Here is a 20,822-nt window from a genome sequence, read left to right on the forward strand (position 1 = left end):
ATATAAGATTAATGGACGAAGGCAAAATGGTAGAAAGAGGTTTTTGGCGGCGCATACACTCGCCTGTATCAAAAGTCAGTACTGGATTTTATATTCTAATGTTGTTTGAAGTTAACAAGTCAAATTGACGTATGCATCAATGTATGTATAAGTTCCTGTGCCATAATGCATTCAACGATTAAAATCTATTCCAAGCAACTCACCGAGTACAATGAATCATCTCATGAAGCTGACCTGAGTGATTTGACTAGGGCAAATTTTGTTCCAAGTCAAGGATGGAGATAGATTGTGTCACGGCCATACCACCACAGCACAACACCATTTGTGATTTTGTACATCTAATGTAATCTGTTTAATGTATGATAACTAAAACGTGTACATAACTCCTTTATCCACTAAATTGACATGATAATTTTACGCAACATCTTAAGTACATCCTCAATTTAATTCATCTTTGTTAAAACGTATAATCCGTAGAAGCCTCTTCTTCTTTTTTTTGTAATCATGGGAGGATGTCCTCATTTTTAGGTTTTCTATTTGATACGTTTATTTTCCTCTAATATCATAAATATATGTTACCATTGCTAATGTCTTTTTATCTCTTCGTTACAATGATTTTACTCTTGATTGTTATTATGATAGGAAGAAGACGAGAGGAAATAGATGAAAGCGACGAAGTTGAAATAATGAGTGAAAGCGATAAGGCGAAGGATATTTGGGATACTAAAAAATATTTAGGACACAAAATGAGAAAATTAAAAATAAGAAAATCATACCGTAAAAGCAACAAAATGTGATTTTTTTTTTAAAAACTATCCTTTTTAAAATTTGTGATCATCTAATCATATCTAAAAGATAATATTATAGTAAATCATGAATTTGAGTCGAAAAAAATCTTTCTTGCGTGGCCAATTTAGCAAATCATGGGTGCCTATCTATCACGAGATTACCAAACCGCATATCTTTCTTGTCTCGTTAGATCCACCATACCAACCGAAGTCAAGAAGAAAAAGTTATGAACATTAATACCTGTGATGTACGTATGCAATCACGTACTAAGAACAAATACTGACAACATACACGAAAACACAAAGCTGAGGGCTTTCATTGCTGAAAATATTACGTGTTTTGACATATCTGAATTCGAAGTTGATTCCTAAGTATGATCACATTTGAAAGCCAATTTGGAAGTCAGGAGTGCTTTTCTTATACGTTGAAGAATTGATTTCCAGTCGACGAAGAATTGATTGGTAAGGAGGAGGATTAGGTTGCCATCATTTCGATAGTACTCACGACGCAGAGGGCCACAATAGAAGGAAGAAAACCTAAACTTGGCTGGACCGACATATAATATAAATATAATTCTTGTGATTTATATTCTAGTGAAAATGTCATGCAATAATAATATGTTCTCTCCATTGCAAAATTCTAGTAATTTATATATTATTATACAAAGTCGATAGGTTTCATGTTCGAAATTATTTTTTTTTTTTTAAATGTTTCTCTTATCAGATTCAGATTGAACATCAAGACAAACCTTGAGTCACATTTAATAGTAAATATAATTATGTATACAAATTTCAAAAATAATAATTACAAGAAAATATATAAAATATATATTTTTTGCAAAAAAAAAAAACCAAATGCATATAAAATATATTAACTCAAAATGAAATATCAACTATTAAGTACAAAGAAAAGTTAGTTAGATATGCCCAATTATTATCAATTGAGCTATGTTCTAAATAGAATAATGGACTTGTAATTTCTTTAAAATATTAAATTAAAACACATAAATTAATGTATAATATATATGTAAAACAAACATATGGCAATTTAAAACAACTATTCATCGTGGCACTTGAGACTGATGGGAACCGAGTGTCGATGACTAGCAAAGCCAAGTGAGGAAGGTTGAGTAGAACGATGAACGACACGTTTATTAACCAATAAAGTCGAACTAGTTTTATTAGAGAGTTATTTATCGAAATAATAATACTCTTATAGATCTATTAACGACAAGTGGATTTATCTTATATTAGAGAATTAATAGTTCAATTCATGCAAGTCAATAAAAAATAATCAAAAAAGTTACCCCTCATTTTGCCTGATAATTTGATCCAATTTTATTTTGATAATTATCAATCATGTGGTGTTACTATGGTTTCACGATAATGTGACCGAGTAAAAAGTATTCATCCGCGTATGAATAAGACTTGCAAGTCATATGTTACACGAAGCACATATGGCTTGCAAGTCTCTCGTGTGCAATTTATCGAATGCTTGCTGAGTTATGACAAGCATGGTTATCAGGTTTTTCATGCTATTAAGCATGGTTAATAAAACTCGAATTGACTTGATCTCGATCGGTTCGATTCACTAATACGATTACTTCGAGTGTTAAAATAATTATCAAAAAAAAAATTCTTAAGAGATATTTAAATTCTTTTATTATAATTAAAAAAATGAATCAATTAATAAGAGATATTTATCACTCTCTTATGGACAAATTAAGCATATTTTTGAAATATATCATATGAAAATTTGAATATTCAATCTTTAATAAGTGAGTCTGGTACACTTCTCATCATCAAATCAAAATCAATATTACACGAATCTATAATACAAAATTGATGTCGACAGTTGGAACATGTTAATTAAGCAGACAAAATCGATGTCGCCTAGCCAAATCTAATCTCCCTATCATTCGCTCGATCCACATCCAAGTCACTTGGATACACCACCGATCACACGTTTCATCCTCAACCCACTTAAAATACTTGGGAAATCAAATCACGGCCGACATGTTACCAAATCAAACTAGCTGATATCATTGACAATGGAGCCATCTTCTTAGGTTCATACCAATCACATTCAACAATTCTAACCCTATATTTTTCTTTGCTTTAGGACGTGGCTCCCTCCAACCCACACTCTATGTGTGCATTTATAATTGCGGTTGACCGAGTCCAACTAAATCATGTAATGAATTCAATGCATTTTTATGTATTGATTGGCTAGTTTAGATGGTAATAATCATCATTTCAAGTTTTTCGGATCAAAATCCATCTAATATAATATATATAATATAACGATTTTGTTGGATGATAAAATATTCCAAAGTGAGACTTTATGTATAACACAAGTAGAGATAGAAGAAGATAGGTGGTGATATATCCTCGTAGACAGTTGACTTTTTCCCAGCAATGTCATGGCCTCTGACCACCGACCGGATCAAAGACCTAAACCACGGAATAGTCCAAGTCAACCCGCCTCCCACCCCTTCCTATATAATTACTCACCAGTGGCTCTTCCTCCGACCTTCAGCCCTCTCAAAGTCATAATCTTTGGCTTCTTCTTCTTCTCCATCTTAATCATGGGCAATGGGATCTCGCCTTGCTTCAACCCCGCCTCCAAGGGCGGCCTCGTCAAGCTCATCTTCTGGGGCGGCGCCACCGAGTTCTTGGCCGAGAAGCAGCTCGCCGGGCAGCTCATGTTCCGGTTCCCGGACCGCATCGTCTGCCACGCTGACTCGTTCTACATCGGCCACCCCGTCCCCGTCCTCTCCATCGACGACGAGCTCATCCCTGGCCAGGCCTACTTCGTCCTTCCCATCGACAAGTTATCGTGCCACGATCCCCTCACCGCTGTGTCGCTCGCCTCGCTGTCCTCCGGCCGCACCAAGCCGTCGCTGGCCGGCAACGGGGAATCCCCCTTTGAGTACGTGAAGGGAGAAGACGGCCGGTTGCTGATCAAGGTGCTCCCGGAGTTCATAACCAAGGTCATCACCTCTGTCGAAGACGGACAAAAGTGTGGCAGCGACGGAGGGACTCTGTGCACTACGCCGGAGTTGAGGAAGCACTACTCGCAGCTCGTCGGGCCTAGAGATCACCCATGGTCGCCGAAGCTGGAGACGATATCGGAGACCAGGAAAAGGATATCCGCAGGCAGGTTATCGCCTGTTCGGCTATTAGGGTTTCAGAGGAGATCATGTTAAGTCCTCCTGTTTGTTCCACATGCATCTAATGTTGCGTACGTCCGAATGTTGCAGGTGAAAGCTAGCCGCTCTGATTAGGGTTCTTAGAGCAAGGTGTATATATTTATGGACATACATAATTTATGGACGACTGCCTCTCTTTTATCTTTTAGCATACAATTTGATGAAGAACGAAGAAACTAAGCAGTCAGTCGATTGTCCATCAAATCCTTACCTCTTTTTCGTAAATAATGACCATAAGATTGTTGATGAGTATGGACAATATACTATCTTCTTCTACAATGTCCCTTGTGTAAATTTCATAGCTTCAAGAATCATTTTATGTCTTCTATATTTTATATTTGTTTTTTGGGTTGAGACAGTAAGTATATTATGATTTGTAGAGTCAATGTCTCATTAAGACACAAAATCCTAGGAAAAAAGAGTAATGGGGTTTGATTCTTTTATGAATATATTATGTATCTCTATATTTTGTTGAAAAAAATAAAATATGAGAATTACTTTATATGCTACTAGTTTTTCTTTAAGGTGTTAAAAATTTAAAGAGGGTGAGAGAAAAAAATTTAAATTCTTCGAGACTTAGGTAAAAATTGTGTAAGGGGATTTGTAATAAAGATTGAGTTTAGATAGTCTTATAATTGATTTTATTCAAATTATCAAAATATTTTAATTAGTTCAAGTTTTTCTCTCTATTTATTAGATAGTTGGGAGATTTTTTTATTTTTTATTATTCCTTTAACTTCTAAAATCCTTGATTGATTGGTGAAAGGAGACGAGAAAAGGAAAATTATGTCTAGTACTAAGGAGGCCTATCCATATATGTGCTTTGTGCTTTCCGCGTTTGCTTATTAAGTGTTTGTATTTACATTGTTACGAAGAAAGTTATATTATAGGAAAAATAAGTAGGCAGCCATTTTTGTAATCCAATAGATTTTATTCCTTTAAATGTTTATATATTTTTGGGCAAATGTCAATGCCTCCTTTAATGTTTGGATACTATATTGTTAGCAAAATGGTGATACGTACACTTGCAATTTTAGATAGGTTGAATTAGGATGAAGTCTTGTCAGCGTCATCAGAATCCAATATATATTTATATATGTGAGTGGATGAATCGAGTTGGATTAGGTCAATTGAGATGCAAGTCTTTTTTGGTGAATAGAAGGGCAATTATTTAAGAGACACATGAATTGAGATTTCATGGTCATCAATATAGAGAGAGATGGATGAGACACTAATCCATGGGGATTAGTGGTAGATAGTGTGTGGCATTTGCAATAATGAGTTAAGTATCATATGCATTTGTTTTCTAATGATTTGTGCTTTCCCGTGTTTCATAGATTTTCCTACACACAGATTTACTATAAATCTTGTCTTGTCCTATATTTCATGTGTTATTGTTCCTCCCTCAGTCAACGTGATCTATGATTTGGATCTAAGGTATGAAGTGCATTAGATCTTACAAATCGAGTGCCAACATTTATTAAAGGCCTTACGGCTTATCATCTTATTCTATATAATTGGGTCGCTTAATCATTATGTTTTTCTTTTGTATTTATGTCAAATGCAAAACGTAAATATGGCATCATCAACTTTTCCCTAATGCCCAAGGATTGGAACAAAAATGCATATCATATATCATCTCTTATTCATATTATATTTTTTATCGGGAACATCAAAACTAGATTTAATCCTAAGCGTCAATATCTTTCTAAGCTAAGCTAAGCTAACAATGGCTTCTTTAATCTTCTTCTTATCTTTTAAATCTAATTAATGTATCCATACTTCCTCTAATTTCGTCTCCAAATTGGTCAGGTTCTATGAAAGTGGTCGTTGTAATCTTTCCTTAAGTGTTTTACGATGCACAAACCTAAAAGTTATATTTGAGAACATGTTTGCATTTCTAATGTTTAGTTGGAAAAAGAGATTTGAATACTTTGAGTATCCGATAAATAATAGATGAAAATTGTATTTTATTCAATAAAATTATATTTCAAAAGTTCATTGAATATTTTTGATAAATTTACTCTTCTGATGTTCTTAATATTTATTCAAAAATAAATATATATTTTTTTAATTAAATTAATATATATATATATATAATAAAAAAAATGAATGTATGTAATCTTATAAAAATTTTGTATGGCCCAAATATATAATAAATAAAAATATATAATCACATAAATAAATATAAAATAATTTTTAGAAATAAATAAATAAATAAAATTTTATCTTAAAAATATTTTATCTTACTAAATTATTTTGGTAATATTATAATTTTAGATTAAGTTACAAGGTATTTTTGAAACTTAAAAAATTACATTAGTATCCTGCAAATGCAAAGATATTAATACTATCCTAAAGTAGTATATAAGTATTTCCAATACAATATTAAGACTAAATGTGATTTGAAAAAAATTTACCAAACACTAATCTACATTTGAAATATGCATTGGGTCTTCGATGCACATTTGAAATGTATTCCTAAATGTACCATAAAATATCATTCATATGATGTTTATATACATAATTTCACAATTGATCCGACTATAATTGGATTTGAATCGGAATTAAAATTTTGAATAAAAAATTAAAAATTAAAACAGATGACTTTGGTAGAGAATCGAAATGATTAATTCCCAAATTGAAATTGGAAATTTCCAAACACTAATCTACATATGAAATATGCATTGGGTCTTCAATGCACAATTGAAATGTATTCCTAAACGTACCCTAAAATATCATTTTTTAGATTATACATAATTTCACATTTATCATAGATCAATTGATCCGATTATAATTTAATTTGAATCGGAATTAAACTTTCGAATCAAAAAAATTAAAAATTAAAAATTAAAATAGATGGTTTTCCAAATTGAAATTGGAACCAAAATTTTTTAATTGAAATTTTTAATTTTTAACTGAAATTAAAATTGAAATTGAACAAAAAATAGAACCACATGAAATGGATTTGATTTCAATTTCAAATTTAGTAAAAAAATATTTAAAAATTATATTAGCATCTTGCAAATAAATGCTAAGATACTAATACTATCCCGAGGTAGTATATAAGTATTTCTAATCAACATTAAAATCATATATGATTTAAAGAAAATTATCAAACACAAATTCATATTTGAAATGTAACATTTCAAATGTGTTTCCAAACGTATTTTAAATTATCATTCATATGATGTTTAGAATATACATAATTTCAGGTACATAATATATCAATAAATTTGATTTGAATAAGAATTAAATTTTTGAATCAAAAAAAAAAAAAAAGATAGTGTCGGTTCAGAATAGAAACGGTTGATTCCTAAATTGAAATCGGAACAATCGGATTCTGAACCAAAAATAGAACCGCATGCATGAAATGGATTCCATTTCAGTTTCAAATTTAGTAAAAGGGAAGTCACTGGTAGGCATATCATTAGGTAGGATGGATGGTGTATCGATTAAGCATCTCCATGCCTTTTTCTCTTCAATTAGTAGTTCCACAAATCTATCTATATGGTTAAACCTCTCCACCCAACACCTGAACTTGGAAGTGCAGCAGCTGGAAGGCACACTCACCAACTCCACTTACCATACCTGCAGATTTGTTGGATGGCAGCCACCAACACCTAATAAGTTTTGCATGCATATATATCACCCAAACAGGAAGCACACACACCACAAGCAGCAGTAGCAGCAGCGATGGCTTGTGCCTCAGGTGTTAGGGTAAACCCTAATAACCAGCAGCAAAAAGAGGAAGAGAACCTTATCGATGAAGACGAAGAAGAATTCATCGAGCTCGACTTGGAGGTGCTGAACCGGATTCCGACGCCGAGGTACTACGAGAGCTATCAGGTAACCAGCGATGCCCTCCTCGCCAACTGCCTCCTCCCCGTCAGGTACGTATGCAACGCTATTCCCATTGACAGCAGCTTGCATGGGCAGCACCCCTCGATGAAGCCGCAGCAGTACTACTACAAACTACCTCCCATGGTGACGACGACAGGCACCAAGAGTAGCCCAAGGTAACTCCGTTGGACCAGAAACAAGGTGTCGATCATACGATCCTGCTTGTTAGATTGTGTAACCGGTGCATGTCAACTATGTCGACCCATTGTCTTTCACTGGTGCATCCAGAATTCATAGTTAATCTGCGAACAGCAGCGAAGTAGCTTTTGACTTCAATCTTTCCTTATTTTCGCTAATTCACCCCCTCTTAGTGTCTACAGTCAAATAAGCTGAACGTTTCTGTGAGGACCTCCATTATCAGAAGAATCACATCCTCTCACTATCATTAATCCAATTCATCAAATATAACAATATGGTATGCTGTGGATTTCCAATACTTTTTCCTCATGCCCTTTCAAGACATGAAAGCTACACTAACACACCAACAGTTGTGGCTTTCAGGGAGCCGATAGATGAGCATTTTGGAAGGATTTCAAATCAAGTATACAATTTTTTCAGTATATTCATTTTGTGGGGATATATAACGAGGATAATTCATTTTCGTGTTGGTGCGATGCTTCATTTTATTGTACATGACCCTTCAAAATATAGAAAACTCACCTATGCTCTCAAAATGAAGAATAAGGTCAGCAAATGATCAACTTCAGAGGTGCATCTACGACATTTCGAGGGGCATCATGAATGCCTATGACACTTCGTAACTTTAAAGTGTATATATGATAATGCGGAAAAAGTCTCCTATGTAACTTTGTCTTATTATCTGCTAAGGCTTTTAGAGAAGAGACCACTCTCTCTCTCTCTCTCTCTAGCAATGAAAAAGCTGGGTATATAATTTTCAGAATTATATAACTAAATAAAATAATAAACAAATAATTTCTAGGCAACTTTGCTCATTAGGTAGAAGCGTATTGAGAACCCTACAGGTGCGAATCAGGGTGCCGAGCACGAGAACATGATGGTTTCCCCCTGTGACAATGTAGTAGAAAAGCGGAAAGAGAGAGAGCAGTTTCCCGCACCAAATGCTTCTTTTCATCATCTCCATCTTTCTTCGTCAAAAGCGCGAGCATTCAAAAGGGAAAGGCGAGCGACCATATTCCCATACCAAGTGAGTGCACCTGCGTGCCCAAGTGCTCATGAATCCCTGCCTGCAGCGCCTCTGCACCACCTACTAATCCTTGCGTTTCTTTGACTGACTTCGTTATACGTACAAGAAAGAAAATGAAGGAAGACGCAGAAACTTCCGAACCCTCTCGCGCTCACCCGCACCATGCGTCTCTTCCTTTTCCAAGTTCTTTGCCAAAGTTGGAGCGTCCGAGACCAGCATAAATGCATGCATTTATCCCGCGCGTGCCGGCACACAGCAGAGGAAATATGTCAGAAACCAAGTAAATAGCAACTACATGTTTGAAGAGATCGATCACTGTGATCCATGGTCTGACCCATTCCCACTTCCATTGAAGCATCAAATGACGGTTGCTATCTTTTTACTACGTTGGGGGATGCATTGGAAGCCGGAGTTCAGCTGTTCCCAAGAAAAATAAAGAGAAAAAAGGATCTCATAGCTTGGGATAGAGCTATGGAGCATCGAAACCCACCATCTTTAGCACCCATGCATCAGTAACAGAACAAAATTTCCCTCCACTTGCAGTAGCTTCTTAAGAATGCATTCTGGTCGGGTTCGAGTTAGTAACGAGGAGGATGAGCATGAGGCGGAGGACGAGTCGAGGAAGGCTGCGCCCACAGAACCACGTCGGTGTGGGAGAGCTGACCAGGCAACGGACTGGTCTCGCCGAGGGCTACCAGCGCCTCCGTCTCCGGACTGACGTCCTCCTCCTTGACCCCCTCCTCGTCATCCTCCGACAGCGGCAGCCGATGGAACTCCGGCTTCGCGAACGTCGCAGCAACAAGCAACACCGGCCCCACAGCCGTCATCGGCCCCGCCACCGTTCCCCCTATGACTTGGCCATGCGGGCCCGCCAAGGAGACGGTCAGGGGAGGCAGCCGTGCGGTCCAGGCGGCCACCGTCGGGGCGGGTGCCCCGGCAGAGGCGGGCGGCTGGGGAGGGAGCAAGGTGCCGGAGAGGGAGAGGATGTCGAAGCGTCCGGGCACGGATATGGTAGATGGGCCGTGTGCCGACAAGTGTCGGAGAGTAACGTCGGCAACGGTGCCACTGCCGCCGAGGACGGAGACACCTACGCGACGTCGGCGAGCGAAGTCGGTGACGCCAGATACGATGTCGGAACCGCCAGCGAGCTCCAGGACCACCGGGTGCATCGCCGACTCGCTCGCCTTGGTGATGACCACCGGCGGCTTCGGCTTGTTCTTGGAGCCCGGAGGCCGCCCCCTGGGCTTCCGCGCTGCCGATCCACCACCCGAAGAAGGCTCACCTCCGGCGCCAGAGGAGGAACCTCCACCGCCGGCGCCCCCGCGGGAGGATCTAGCTCCAGAGCTTCCGCCGCCGTCCTCGTCGTCGTCGGAAGCGGGCCCGTCACGGGGCTGCGAGAGGCCTATCATGGCGGTGCCAGGCGTCCGCACGAAGTCGGACATGCCGCTGCCTTTAGTGAGCCGGACCGACACCGAAAGACGAAACCCGAAACGGCTCCTCAGTAGAAGGAACAGGCGATGGGTGCGCCCTCCCGCCGCTTTCTTTTATAGAGCGCCCAAAAAAGTCGGCATCCCGAGGAGTTACGTTGGTCCTCGCATTGTCGAAAAGCTAAACTGGACCTCTCCATCCGCACCGTTCACTCGATCGACTACGAAGCCCGATGTAACCCAATCTGCGCTTGCTGCCATCGATAAGGAACCCACCGCCGTAGCTCACAGGTGCACTTGGTTGCACGAGAGGAAAGGTGGCGACGGTGAACGTCTCATCCGGCCAGTGGCGAAGCGGAGAAGTAGACGGGACCCACGGCAAAAGTTGGGGAGGAGGAAGAGGGGAGAGAGAGAGAGAGAGGGGAATCCTAAACGCTATATCCATGGTAGGGGCGGTAGCCTTTGCTCGTGTCGTCCCATCGACGTGTTGCGTCAGTGGCACCAGTGAACCTCTTTACACGGTCAAATTGCCGAACTTTTGATAGATTTAGATCGACGTGCGCTGCTTCGAGATTACCGCCCAGTGGGAGCATCAAGTGATGGGTGGTGCAGGAAGCTGAGGTTTCCACGGCCCCCCCCCCCAATTAACGTGTTTTTACATCCCGAACTCTGGAAAACATTTTTGTTTTTCGACACACGAGTTTTGTAGCAAAATAAATAAATAAAATAAATTGAATTTTTGGGAAGAAAAAAAAATTAAATTAAATTAAAGTTTTGTAGCAAAGATATCACTGAAGAGAAACACAACAAAAGATATCACTATAAAACTAAGCCGAAAAAACTCTACCATCACAAATCTGAGTAATTCGGAATCGATTCATCGTGCCAAGAGTGCTCAGTAAGTAATCTGTCATCCAGAAAACATCGGTCTTCGTACATCCATCCATCACGAGAAGCTTCAATCAAATGCCCATGCACTTTCAGCTCGAATCCGTTGCAATTCCTCGTCGGTGAAGTCACATTCGATATCCAAAAACTCTCTGATTTCCTCGACAGACATGCCTTTGAACTTATCGGCCAGTACTTTACATGAGAGGTCGAACAACGAGGTCGCTTCGATGTAGTTGGCAGCTCCAAGCACGTCGATCATCGTATTCATGTCCGTCTCTATCAACTCCTTGATTATTTTCGTCACTTCTTCAGCATCATTCTTGGCATTCACGTTCAACAACTCTAGCAACTTAGCGAGCACGGGAGCTGTGACGTTCAAGAGGGGGACTTGCAACCCATCGGCGCCGCCCATGTCCGAGATGAGGTTTCTGATCATCTCACTCTGGTTTGTGATTTCTTCCACGTCTACCACAAATTCGTCGCCATTGGAAGCCATGAGAACAATAGTCTTCATTTCGGATTTCGCTTGTGACGACTCCCCCACTAAAATATCTTTAGACTCAGTCGACATGATTGGTTTTTCCGAGAATTCAGAAACCCTAAGCGAAGGAAAAAGAGTAAGATGGCATAAAAATGATTTGATCATTTCATTTATTTATTAGAAATAAGAGAGTTCTTATTTCCTAATCGAGAGACATGCAAAGTATCATTTATACTGTGAGAACAACCTAAAAGGCTGCACGATCTACTTCTTTATCCAACACACCGATCGAGCATGACGTGAAATAGCTATACAAGTCTTAGCAAAGGATTCAAAGCCAACCTCATCTAGAAGAAGAAGAAGAAGAAGAGAAAAAAATACAATTTTAAGTTATAGTACCAAAATCAAATCGAAAAGACTTGTGTCATCGGATCACTAAAAACATTTTTACCATTGAAAAGACTTGTATTACATATTTAATTTAAAATATTTTAAAATATAAAATAATTCAAAATTATATGTATAAAAAATATGAAGTATCAAAATTGATAAAAACAAAATCTTAGACAAGTGATAAAAAGAATATCATCGATCAACGTTTTAAACATAAACTTCTATACAAATTAAATAAATATAATAATATCTAAGAATTAACTATGTTAATATAATCCAAAATAAATTATTTTAATAATATAAAATAAATAATCTATTCAATATAGTTATTGCTACTTAAGTAACATACGCATATAAATTTTTCATATCTCAAAATGGATATTGTTTTAGTCGTTCAATATCAGTTCTACCGTAATAAACTTATATTGCACATGATATTTTAAATTTTTAAACTCATTTTGCTTGAGTTAACCCTAGTTTCAAAATTGACATAGAGACTTTTGCTTGAGTGATTTAAGCTAAGAATATTCAAGTAATTTTTGATAACACATAAATTTCTATCTCGATGTTCTGTTGAGAAAAAACCTTCACCCTAATATGTATAAATAAGAATATAATTTCTTTTATAATTTCTCTCTTTTATCTTTTGTTTCATTTCTTACAATTTTAACTATATTAACAAAACCAGATTGGGTTTATTTAACCAGATCGGTTTATACTTAGTTATTCAAAATATAATCGGAGCAATTAATTCATTCTGAATTTTTAACATAATTGATCTAATATGTGAATTAAACTGGCCAATGGTTTGATTATTAATATTTCCAGCTCGATCGTTCCGATTTAGTCTGATTATGATACATATGAGTAGAACTCCTACAAACGAAGACCAAAGAAAAACTCCATGTTATCTCATCCAACTCTTCAAAAACCTCATACGAAAATAAAGAGAAGCAATAACATAAGTTTTCTTTTTTTTACCTATTATCTCTCTTTTTGTGATGTCCAGCCAAACTTCTTGTCACCTGAGAGAGTAGCGTGAGGAATGATGGGTATTTATACAACAAATGAACCACATTTGGCATCTAAAACCTTTCCCAACTAATTATGATTCCTAATTCCAAATTCCAAATCTACCATCTAATTATTACCTACTCTTAGTCCAATTTAATGAGTGCCGAACGAAAATTTAATTACCATAAGCTAATTTAATAGGATAAATTTTTATTACATTAAATAACGTAAAAGACGCTCACATGTAGACTCAAACCTTATATTTATCACTTATATAATAATGTACTAACTATTCGAATGTCTCAACAAAGATATATAATCATATATTTATTTATCACTTATGGCGGATTGGAAAAAAAAAAAACATTTTTCTTTCCCTTTTGTCTAAATTTTAGTTTTCATGTCATATACCATGTATTTTTAATAACAAAGTTGAATTTATTATCAACTTTAATTTAGATTTATACCTATAAGGAAGACAACATTCATTTTGCAACCCTTTTAACTTTTATCTTTCAAAATTCGAGTTACCTTTCTTTTTCAAATATGAAATGGTTTTCCGGATGATCATGTCTATCACAAAAGTTGTATTTATTCTTAAATTGAAAGTATGATTTTGGGACATATGAGATTGGTCCTTGGGCAAATTTAGTCCATGTTATATTCAATATTGCTTCTAAAAGGTTGAGACATGTTTTCTTAAGGTCATATTGAGAGAGTGTGTCTGACCTTAAATTTAAATAGAGCTTGTTTTGAGATTTTTTTTTAAGTGATCTAATTAATTTATTATTTTTAATGGAATATAGGCAACTTTACCTTTTCTTTCATGTAAGCCCATGTTTGTGTTTTCAAAAGCATTTAATTGAAGGGATATTTTGAAAATATTATCTTTTAGTTTTTAGTTTTCTTCCCTCACTAAATCAACATTTAAACATGTGGTACATAAAGATAGTTTCACATGCTCATTTTTAAGCTTTTATATACTTGACTTGATTTATTGTAGTCATACAACAATTCAACATATGCATAATGTAACTCATTATAAGATATCAAAACGAGGCAAATTACATCCATCGCTTCCTTGTGCCATTAGAACATAATTTGTTGGTTGTTTCTATATCTCTTCATAGGCATATATGATCTTCTCACCATAAGTCACAAGTAGTAGCAATAAGGTTAAATCTTTGACCTCGTGTATGGATGTGATCCTTAGATTCCAAGCTTCTAAGGATCTAAGGGTCTTACATGCCATATCATAAATAGAAATAGATTTATCAAGAGTTTTTAATTGAGAATTGGATTAATATATCACCAATATATTTCATTGTTTTATCATTAAAAAACTTAAAAGTATGCCAAATATTAAAAATGGATTTATATGAAAATTCAATCAAACTCATTTTGACCTAAAGTATAATACAAATCAGATTATAATTAGAAATAGATTTATCGAGAGTTTTTAATTCATTGTTAATATTTGAGAATTGATAAATACATCACCAATATATTTCATTGGTTTATCATAAAAAAAAAGCTTAAAATTATACTTAAATAAACTTACGCCTTTATGGTAATCTTAAAAATATTGTACCCTATACGAGTGGTTCAAATCAATGTATACCAAAGCCCTCATGTTTTTATGTATCCAACAACCTATATAAAGGCGATTTAAGTTAGTACATCCCAAAAACTTCATGTAATCAAATTGCATTTAAGTTAGTCTGTCCCGTACCCCAGTATATATCATTCATATAATATCTATTATGTGAACAGCTGACTTGTCTTAATATCCTCATTATCTCATGTGCCTAATAATCCTTACATTTATGGTTTTTGAGCATCTACACATCTCATTTGCCTTACATAGGTAAAACATGCTAACATTACTTTATCATATTTTATGCCGATAATATCTATTAAGTTCTTGAGTCAAATATTATACTATAATATAGGCAAACCGAGCAGATAATTGGACTATATTTGATGAGGAATGAAAAACTTATTTAGGCTCAATACATGACATCCAATTGGTTATCGGAGCCCACTTAGTGACTAGATCATGTTGCGTCATCTAAGCTCACATAAATTAGTTAGATGGAAAGGTAGCACCATAAACATGTCTAGTCAAAATTACGTATAAAAATGAATATTCCCTTTCCAAACTTTGGCTGAGAATATTAAGGGAGGTGATATGACACATTTTGGTATCACTCACGTGGACCAGGCAAGTAGATACGACGATGCAAATGTGAAACTTCAAGTTTGATGTGATGTATATCACACATATGGTGGGCAACCGCTCGTCGCCTCCTCCATACGAACAATATCATCACGGTACAATTGTCCCGGAAAGCTCGAGGCGGCGCCGCACGATACCAATCCGTGCAAGTCGATCGGCACTCGTGTAAAAGCTTAAGCTAATCGTAGTTAATTGACCCTATCGGCCAACACATCCTCGTAGGTATAAAAGTTAACCCTCCTTGATCATGAGGAGGGGAGACTCAACTTCCCCTAACTCCACAATACTGACTTGAACTTCGGAGGGGTCGAGTTGAAAAATCCCTCTCTCGACCTCGACCATCGTGCAGGAATCGACAACGAAACAGTAATAACCCATCGAGGGAGAACCGTGCTCGAGAGACGTTGCTCGGACCTAACCCGACCCGACGTCGATGTGACCCGAGCATCCCCGTGGGCAACATTGTGCATCTGGTACTGGATCGAGCCATATTGACACCTCGATCACGACATAAAGGTTCACCAACATGAGGGTCTTTCTAGGTATCCATTTATCTTATATCATTCTAAACTCATATATACTTATTCTCTCGCTTTCTAAACTCATATAGGGGTCTCGTTAGATGCTATCGACACAGTTTTGCATGATCATTTGGCTCAAGAAGGAAATACTGTAAAAGAGACAACATGAGGTGGCGACTAGCTTAAACAAATCGAAGGCATTATCTAGTTTGCTGACATGACACATTTTTTTGGAGAACAAGCCAGTTTGACTTCTCTATATGGTTGTTGATGATTATTTTTTATATTAAAATTATTATCTTATATTTTGATGATAAAATTAATTGATAAATTTAATAAACTATTCTTATGTCAAGATAAATGATACATGAGATACTTAACTAAGAGTGCGGACCACTAGAGGATACATGAGGATCAATTGTCAAGTTGATAATTGATATCAAGCTAGGGGATCGAACATCAAGCAAGAAAATAAATGTTGATCCAAAGGATCAAACATAATGTTAAAGGATTGAAGTCATATAATCAATGTATCGAAGGATTAATCGGAGCCTTGGTAAAGTAATTAGGCTATGAATAGGTTGCAATTGGACTAAAAATAGGCTTTCACTAAAAATGAGTAATGGTAATGAGATGATAGATAATTACGATGGTGCCACATCCGTGTTTTAGATACTTTTACTTGATTTACTCTCTATTTTGAGATTGTATGGGCCTTTCTTTATATACCTCATCGGTGAATTGAGGCAAGAGTTACAGTCTTCTTGAGATTAAACATGATATATATTATTATGATATGAGAAGCTTTTGAGTTGTAAGGGTTATTCTTTATAAAGCAATGGGTATCTCAAGTGTAAGAGGTTTATTCAAAGCCTTCCAAAAGAGAGAGATAATAAAAGTGGCTGATATTTCATTAAAGTGAATATAGGTAAGAAATATCGAATCACTAAAGACTTTTGTTTCTTCCATTATGTTATTTCTTATTTAGACACTTTCTCATTACTTTTACAAATTATATAAAAAAAATTTAAACATATTTGTACTAATTTATCCCCAATTCTAATTGATAAGGGAAAAAATGGCGACATGACGCGTCACGACACCTGGGCGCCACTCTGTCCGAGGAGGAGGGCAATAATGCTGACTCGACATACGCTGACATCATCCGCTCTCGGACAACGCCTTCATCGTTGCCTGCCCCCGCGCGCTTGACCGAGGCAGAGAAGGATGACGACTGACCCTCGCCCATACCCTGCTACATTTCGGTTCTCCACGCAATGTCAGTAGCAATGTCAAACGCCATTAGAGGCACCAGCCTGCCCCCTGCAAGCGGGCACATCAGGGAACAGTAAGCTTCCCTATAAATACTCTTACCTTTTGAACGGTAAAGGGGGACGAAGACGGTAACTTCTACTTCTCCATCTAAAACCCTCTCCACGTCTTCTAACTTGATCGTCGAAGGGGTCGGGCCAAGCCTCCGACCCGACCTCCGTGCAGGTTCGAAGATGCCCGACCTCCTGCTGGGCTCCCGGCGTGGAGCCGCCTCCAGGAGGACCCAACGACGCCACCACGCGACCTCCCGACCGGACTCGAAGCCCGCCTCGGGACGATCCCCTCGTCGACCGGACCCGAACCAAGCTGCGTCGACCCCCGAAGCCACGGCTTACGGTTGTTCACCGTAACACTAATAATGAGAGCAATAGTCTCTCATCTAGTTTAACGATTAAAGAAAATAATGATATTCTTTAGTAAAAAGGAGGATCATTATATTATGCATCCTTCCATATTTAATAAGATGGAATACATTATTATGCATCCTTCCATATTCAATAAGATGGAATACATATTGAAAGACTCAAATGAACTTTTTTTTACTTTATATTTATTTTGATATTTGAAACATTATCAAATTTGATTTTCAAAGTCAACGAAACTAATGCATAAATATAATGATTTTAAACAAATAAATATTTTTCATTGAATGCTAAGACTATGCATGACTTATTTGTTTATTAAAAAAGTTCAATCAAATTTTCACTTATAAGAAATCTAAAATTAATATATTAGTAAATAATTATAAATTATTATTATAATAGAACCAACTGATTTACAAATATTATGAATGGGTTAAAAATAACTTGATAAAAATTACTGTAATATTAAATCGATAAGTAAAGTTCTTAAGCAAAATTGACCATAGAAGAAGAATAGAACCAAAACATAATTCTACACAAAGGACTCATGCAATCATTTAATTTATGATATGAGATACAAAGCACACACAAAGTAAAAAAATAAAGTTGGCATCTCAAGAAAGGGATTATACAAGTGAAATCAAAGGCATAAGGTTAAAAAATAATTGATAAATAAATATTTTTATGTTAAAAAAAAGTAACTTCAAAACTAACTCAGAGGATGAGAGTATGAAATCTCATTCCACTTCTTTTTTTTTTAAAGGTATTAATTAATCTAACTAATAAAGATCTTAATAGTTTATCATAAGATTCTCCATTATATTTTTATAAAAAAAGTACTTAATATTTTTTAATAATCTAAAAAGATAAATATAATTTTTGATCCATTAAAAAAGATTATGGTTTACTTTAAAATAATTTTGATATTTAAAACATTGAATATGTAATCCCTAAATATATCATTATTTACCTAAAATCAATTTAACTCATCATATAGAAAGCCGTCAAAACTCTTTGTGAACAAAAATCAATTAGTGGATGGAGAGGGATGCAACAATTGACTTTTTAGTCTTACGGGGAGGAAGTGGGAGAAGAATAAGAAAGCGGCGTATGCGGCACGGAGTCATCGGTGCCGGTTTCGGAATCATCAATACGCTGCAACTGGCTCCCCCGCCGGCTCTCCAGAACCGTCAGCAGAGCCTCCGCCTTGCTCTTTCCCCTCGCGCTCACCCCACTGTCGCCGCCGGCCAGAGCCCTCACGGCCGCGTCCGCCCCGTCCACCTCCCTGACGTCCCCCACCGCCTTGTCCCCGCCGCTCTTTACCAGGTTCAGCAGCGCAGCCGCAGCGTTTTCCCTTGCCCTGCCGCTTCCCCCAACCACCAGATCCACCAAGACGCTGACGCCGTCCACCCTCCGGAACGCCTCCACGCTCTCGTCGCATCCTGCCACCTGGGCGATCACCGCCGACGCGTCCTCCACCAACCCCCTCCGCCCGTCCTTCACCACCAGCGCGAAGAGGGGCGGCACGGCGCCCAGCTCGACGAGGGCGGTGCGGTTGAGCGGGTAGAGGGCCAGGCCGAAGAGGGCCTTGAGCGCGTCCTTGATGGACCTAGTCGGCGCGCCGGGAGCGCCGAGGAGGTCCACGAGGGCGGCGATGAGGGGCTTCTTTGACCCGATGACGGAGCGGTACGCTTCGACGGAGAGGAGGCTGTAGAGGGTTGCGGCGGCGTGCTGGGCGGCGGCGGGGGAGAGGAGGCGGAGGGCTGCGGCGAGGGCGTCGAGGATGCCCGGGGTGCACATGAGCGCCTCGCGGGCGGAGATGGAGAGGTTGAGGAGGGCAGCGGCCGCGTTCTCCTGGGCCTCGGCCGCAGACGAGTGATGGTGGTGGTGGTTGAGGAGGCGGGCGGCAAGGAGGGGTACGGCGCCGGCGTCGGCGAGGGGGGCGCGCATCTCCGGGTCCTGCTTCGACAGGCGGCGGATCTCCGCGATGGCTTCGGCAGCGGACTTCGATTCCGCGGCGACGGAGCTCAGGCGCTGCACCAAAGTTCGGGCCTTCTGCTCCTTCTCCTCCATCAATCGCCCTCCCTAACCCAATTGCTCCTTTCTTTATTATGGACATGGCACGGATGAAGGTGTTTTAGTGGGAGGCGTGTCCACTACAGTAATGGATAGTGTTGACTTCGCAATCGTTGAAGCTTTCGCAGAGTTAATGGTGGGAAACCTTTTTGACCAGTGTTGTTGGGATGAACGATGCAGTCCTATGGACTTTTCTGACATATTTAGTTGTTATTTTATATGTTTTTTTTGGGGCACATAAAAGCCAAAAACAAATTGGAAGCAGAGCTATGTATTAGATTCTGTGCGTGCCAGCCTAGGAAATAATAATTAAGTATTAATTTATTAGCCATAGCTTGTTGCTTGCTGACTCAGAATTTATCTTTCTCATATGCACTCACTCTATTTATTGTTTTCGAAGGTGTCTAATGCAAATACTAGAGAAATCCTCGGTCTATCTCGTTCTCTTTGCATCAAAATCTTTGTCACGGCTCATGAGATTATGTTCTATTTTTTTTAATAAAATTATGTGGTATTAATTTTTATTTAATTTTTTAGAAAAAATAAATATAAAATTTAATCTTAGGTTCTTATGAGCTATAATAGAGATATAATGACATAATGGACACCTTAGTATCATATATGTAATACTTCAATGTTATATAATTGTTACTTCAGCGTCATGTGATAGATACCTCAGCACTATATGTTCAACACCTTGATGTCATATTATCATAGACAAGTTTATACAAAGAGTATTCGATATAATGTTTGTATATGTTAGTATTTTTCGATTTTACATACTTTGCACTTCGATATAATGTTTGTTTATAGTTATTTTAGTCCTATAAATGTAAGTTGTGTGAAGTGACAAAAGCACAACTACTCAAAAATAGGTTATTCAAGTAGTTATTTTAGGAGTTTTCTTGCTTCGTAGAATGATACAAAATGTCAACCAATAAAACACCATATAGTTACCCATGTAGCACACGGCTGGATAGGCCTTTGGAGTATTATCTAAGATTGATTCACTATCTTA

At 37.7% G+C, this 20,822-nt stretch overlaps 5 protein-coding genes across 6 annotated transcripts; 2 read left to right on the forward strand and 3 right to left on the reverse strand.

Annotated features, from left to right (window-relative positions):
* Window positions 1-3,339: 3,339 nt before the first annotated feature.
* On the forward strand, window positions 3,340-4,341 carry LOC135627265 (uncharacterized). The gene has a single exon (XM_065133285.1). It carries the CDS (start codon window positions 3,377-3,379, stop codon window positions 3,995-3,997), a length of 621 nt encoding a protein of 206 aa, XP_064989357.1. The 5' UTR covers window positions 3,340-3,376; the 3' UTR covers window positions 3,998-4,341.
* Window positions 4,342-7,680: 3,339 nt separating this feature from the next.
* LOC135627150 (uncharacterized) lies at window positions 7,681-8,705 on the forward strand. Of its 2 annotated transcripts, none has more exons than XM_065133146.1 (3): window positions 7,681-8,019; window positions 8,224-8,318; window positions 8,392-8,705. In XM_065133146.1, the coding sequence occupies exons 1-2, from the start codon at window positions 7,697-7,699 to the stop codon at window positions 8,234-8,236; spliced, it is 336 nt and encodes a 111-aa protein (XP_064989218.1). In that variant the 5' UTR covers window positions 7,681-7,696; the 3' UTR covers window positions 8,237-8,318; window positions 8,392-8,705. The 2 variants fall into 2 exon arrangements, with proteins under 2 accessions (XP_064989218.1, XP_064989217.1); XM_065133145.1 differs by having other exon boundaries at window positions 8,405-8,704.
* A 120-nt stretch (window positions 8,706-8,825) lies between these two features.
* Window positions 8,826-10,563, reverse strand: LOC135627153 (AT-hook motif nuclear-localized protein 28-like). Its single transcript, XM_065133150.1, has one exon. The coding sequence runs from the start codon at window positions 10,508-10,510 to the stop codon at window positions 9,647-9,649; it is 864 nt and encodes a 287-aa protein (XP_064989222.1). The 5' UTR covers window positions 10,511-10,563; the 3' UTR covers window positions 8,826-9,646.
* Window positions 10,564-11,453: 890 nt separating this feature from the next.
* LOC135626322 (SKP1-like protein 12) lies at window positions 11,454-11,900 on the reverse strand. The gene has a single exon (XM_065131547.1). It carries the CDS (start codon window positions 11,898-11,900, stop codon window positions 11,454-11,456), a length of 447 nt encoding a protein of 148 aa, XP_064987619.1.
* Window positions 11,901-18,722: 6,822 nt separating this feature from the next.
* LOC135627417 (U-box domain-containing protein 11-like) lies at window positions 18,723-19,900 on the reverse strand. Its single transcript, XM_065133515.1, has one exon. It carries the CDS (start codon window positions 19,799-19,801, stop codon window positions 18,800-18,802), a length of 1,002 nt encoding a protein of 333 aa, XP_064989587.1. The 5' UTR covers window positions 19,802-19,900; the 3' UTR covers window positions 18,723-18,799.
* Between the last annotated feature and the right edge of the window lie 922 nt (window positions 19,901-20,822).

This window comes from Musa acuminata, chromosome BXJ2-11 (assembly GCF_036884655.1).
Source record: "Musa acuminata AAA Group cultivar baxijiao chromosome BXJ2-11, Cavendish_Baxijiao_AAA, whole genome shotgun sequence".
NCBI classification, from domain to species: Eukaryota; Viridiplantae; Streptophyta; class Magnoliopsida; order Zingiberales; family Musaceae; genus Musa; species Musa acuminata.

Excerpts from the sequence above, each read along its gene's own strand:
- LOC135627265 (XM_065133285.1), top strand. The coding sequence starts at position 3,377 with ATGGGCAATGGGATCTCGCCTTGCTTCAACCCCGCCTCCAAGGGCGGC.
- LOC135627150 (XM_065133146.1), top strand. The coding sequence starts at position 7,697 with ATGGCTTGTGCCTCAGGTGTTAGGGTAAACCCTAATAACCAGCAGCAA.
- LOC135627153 (XM_065133150.1), bottom strand. The coding sequence starts at position 10,510 with ATGTCCGACTTCGTGCGGACGCCTGGCACCGCCATGATAGGCCTCTCG.
- LOC135626322 (XM_065131547.1), bottom strand. The coding sequence starts at position 11,900 with ATGAAGACTATTGTTCTCATGGCTTCCAATGGCGACGAATTTGTGGTA.
- LOC135627417 (XM_065133515.1), bottom strand. The coding sequence starts at position 19,801 with ATGGAGGAGAAGGAGCAGAAGGCCCGAACTTTGGTGCAGCGCCTGAGC.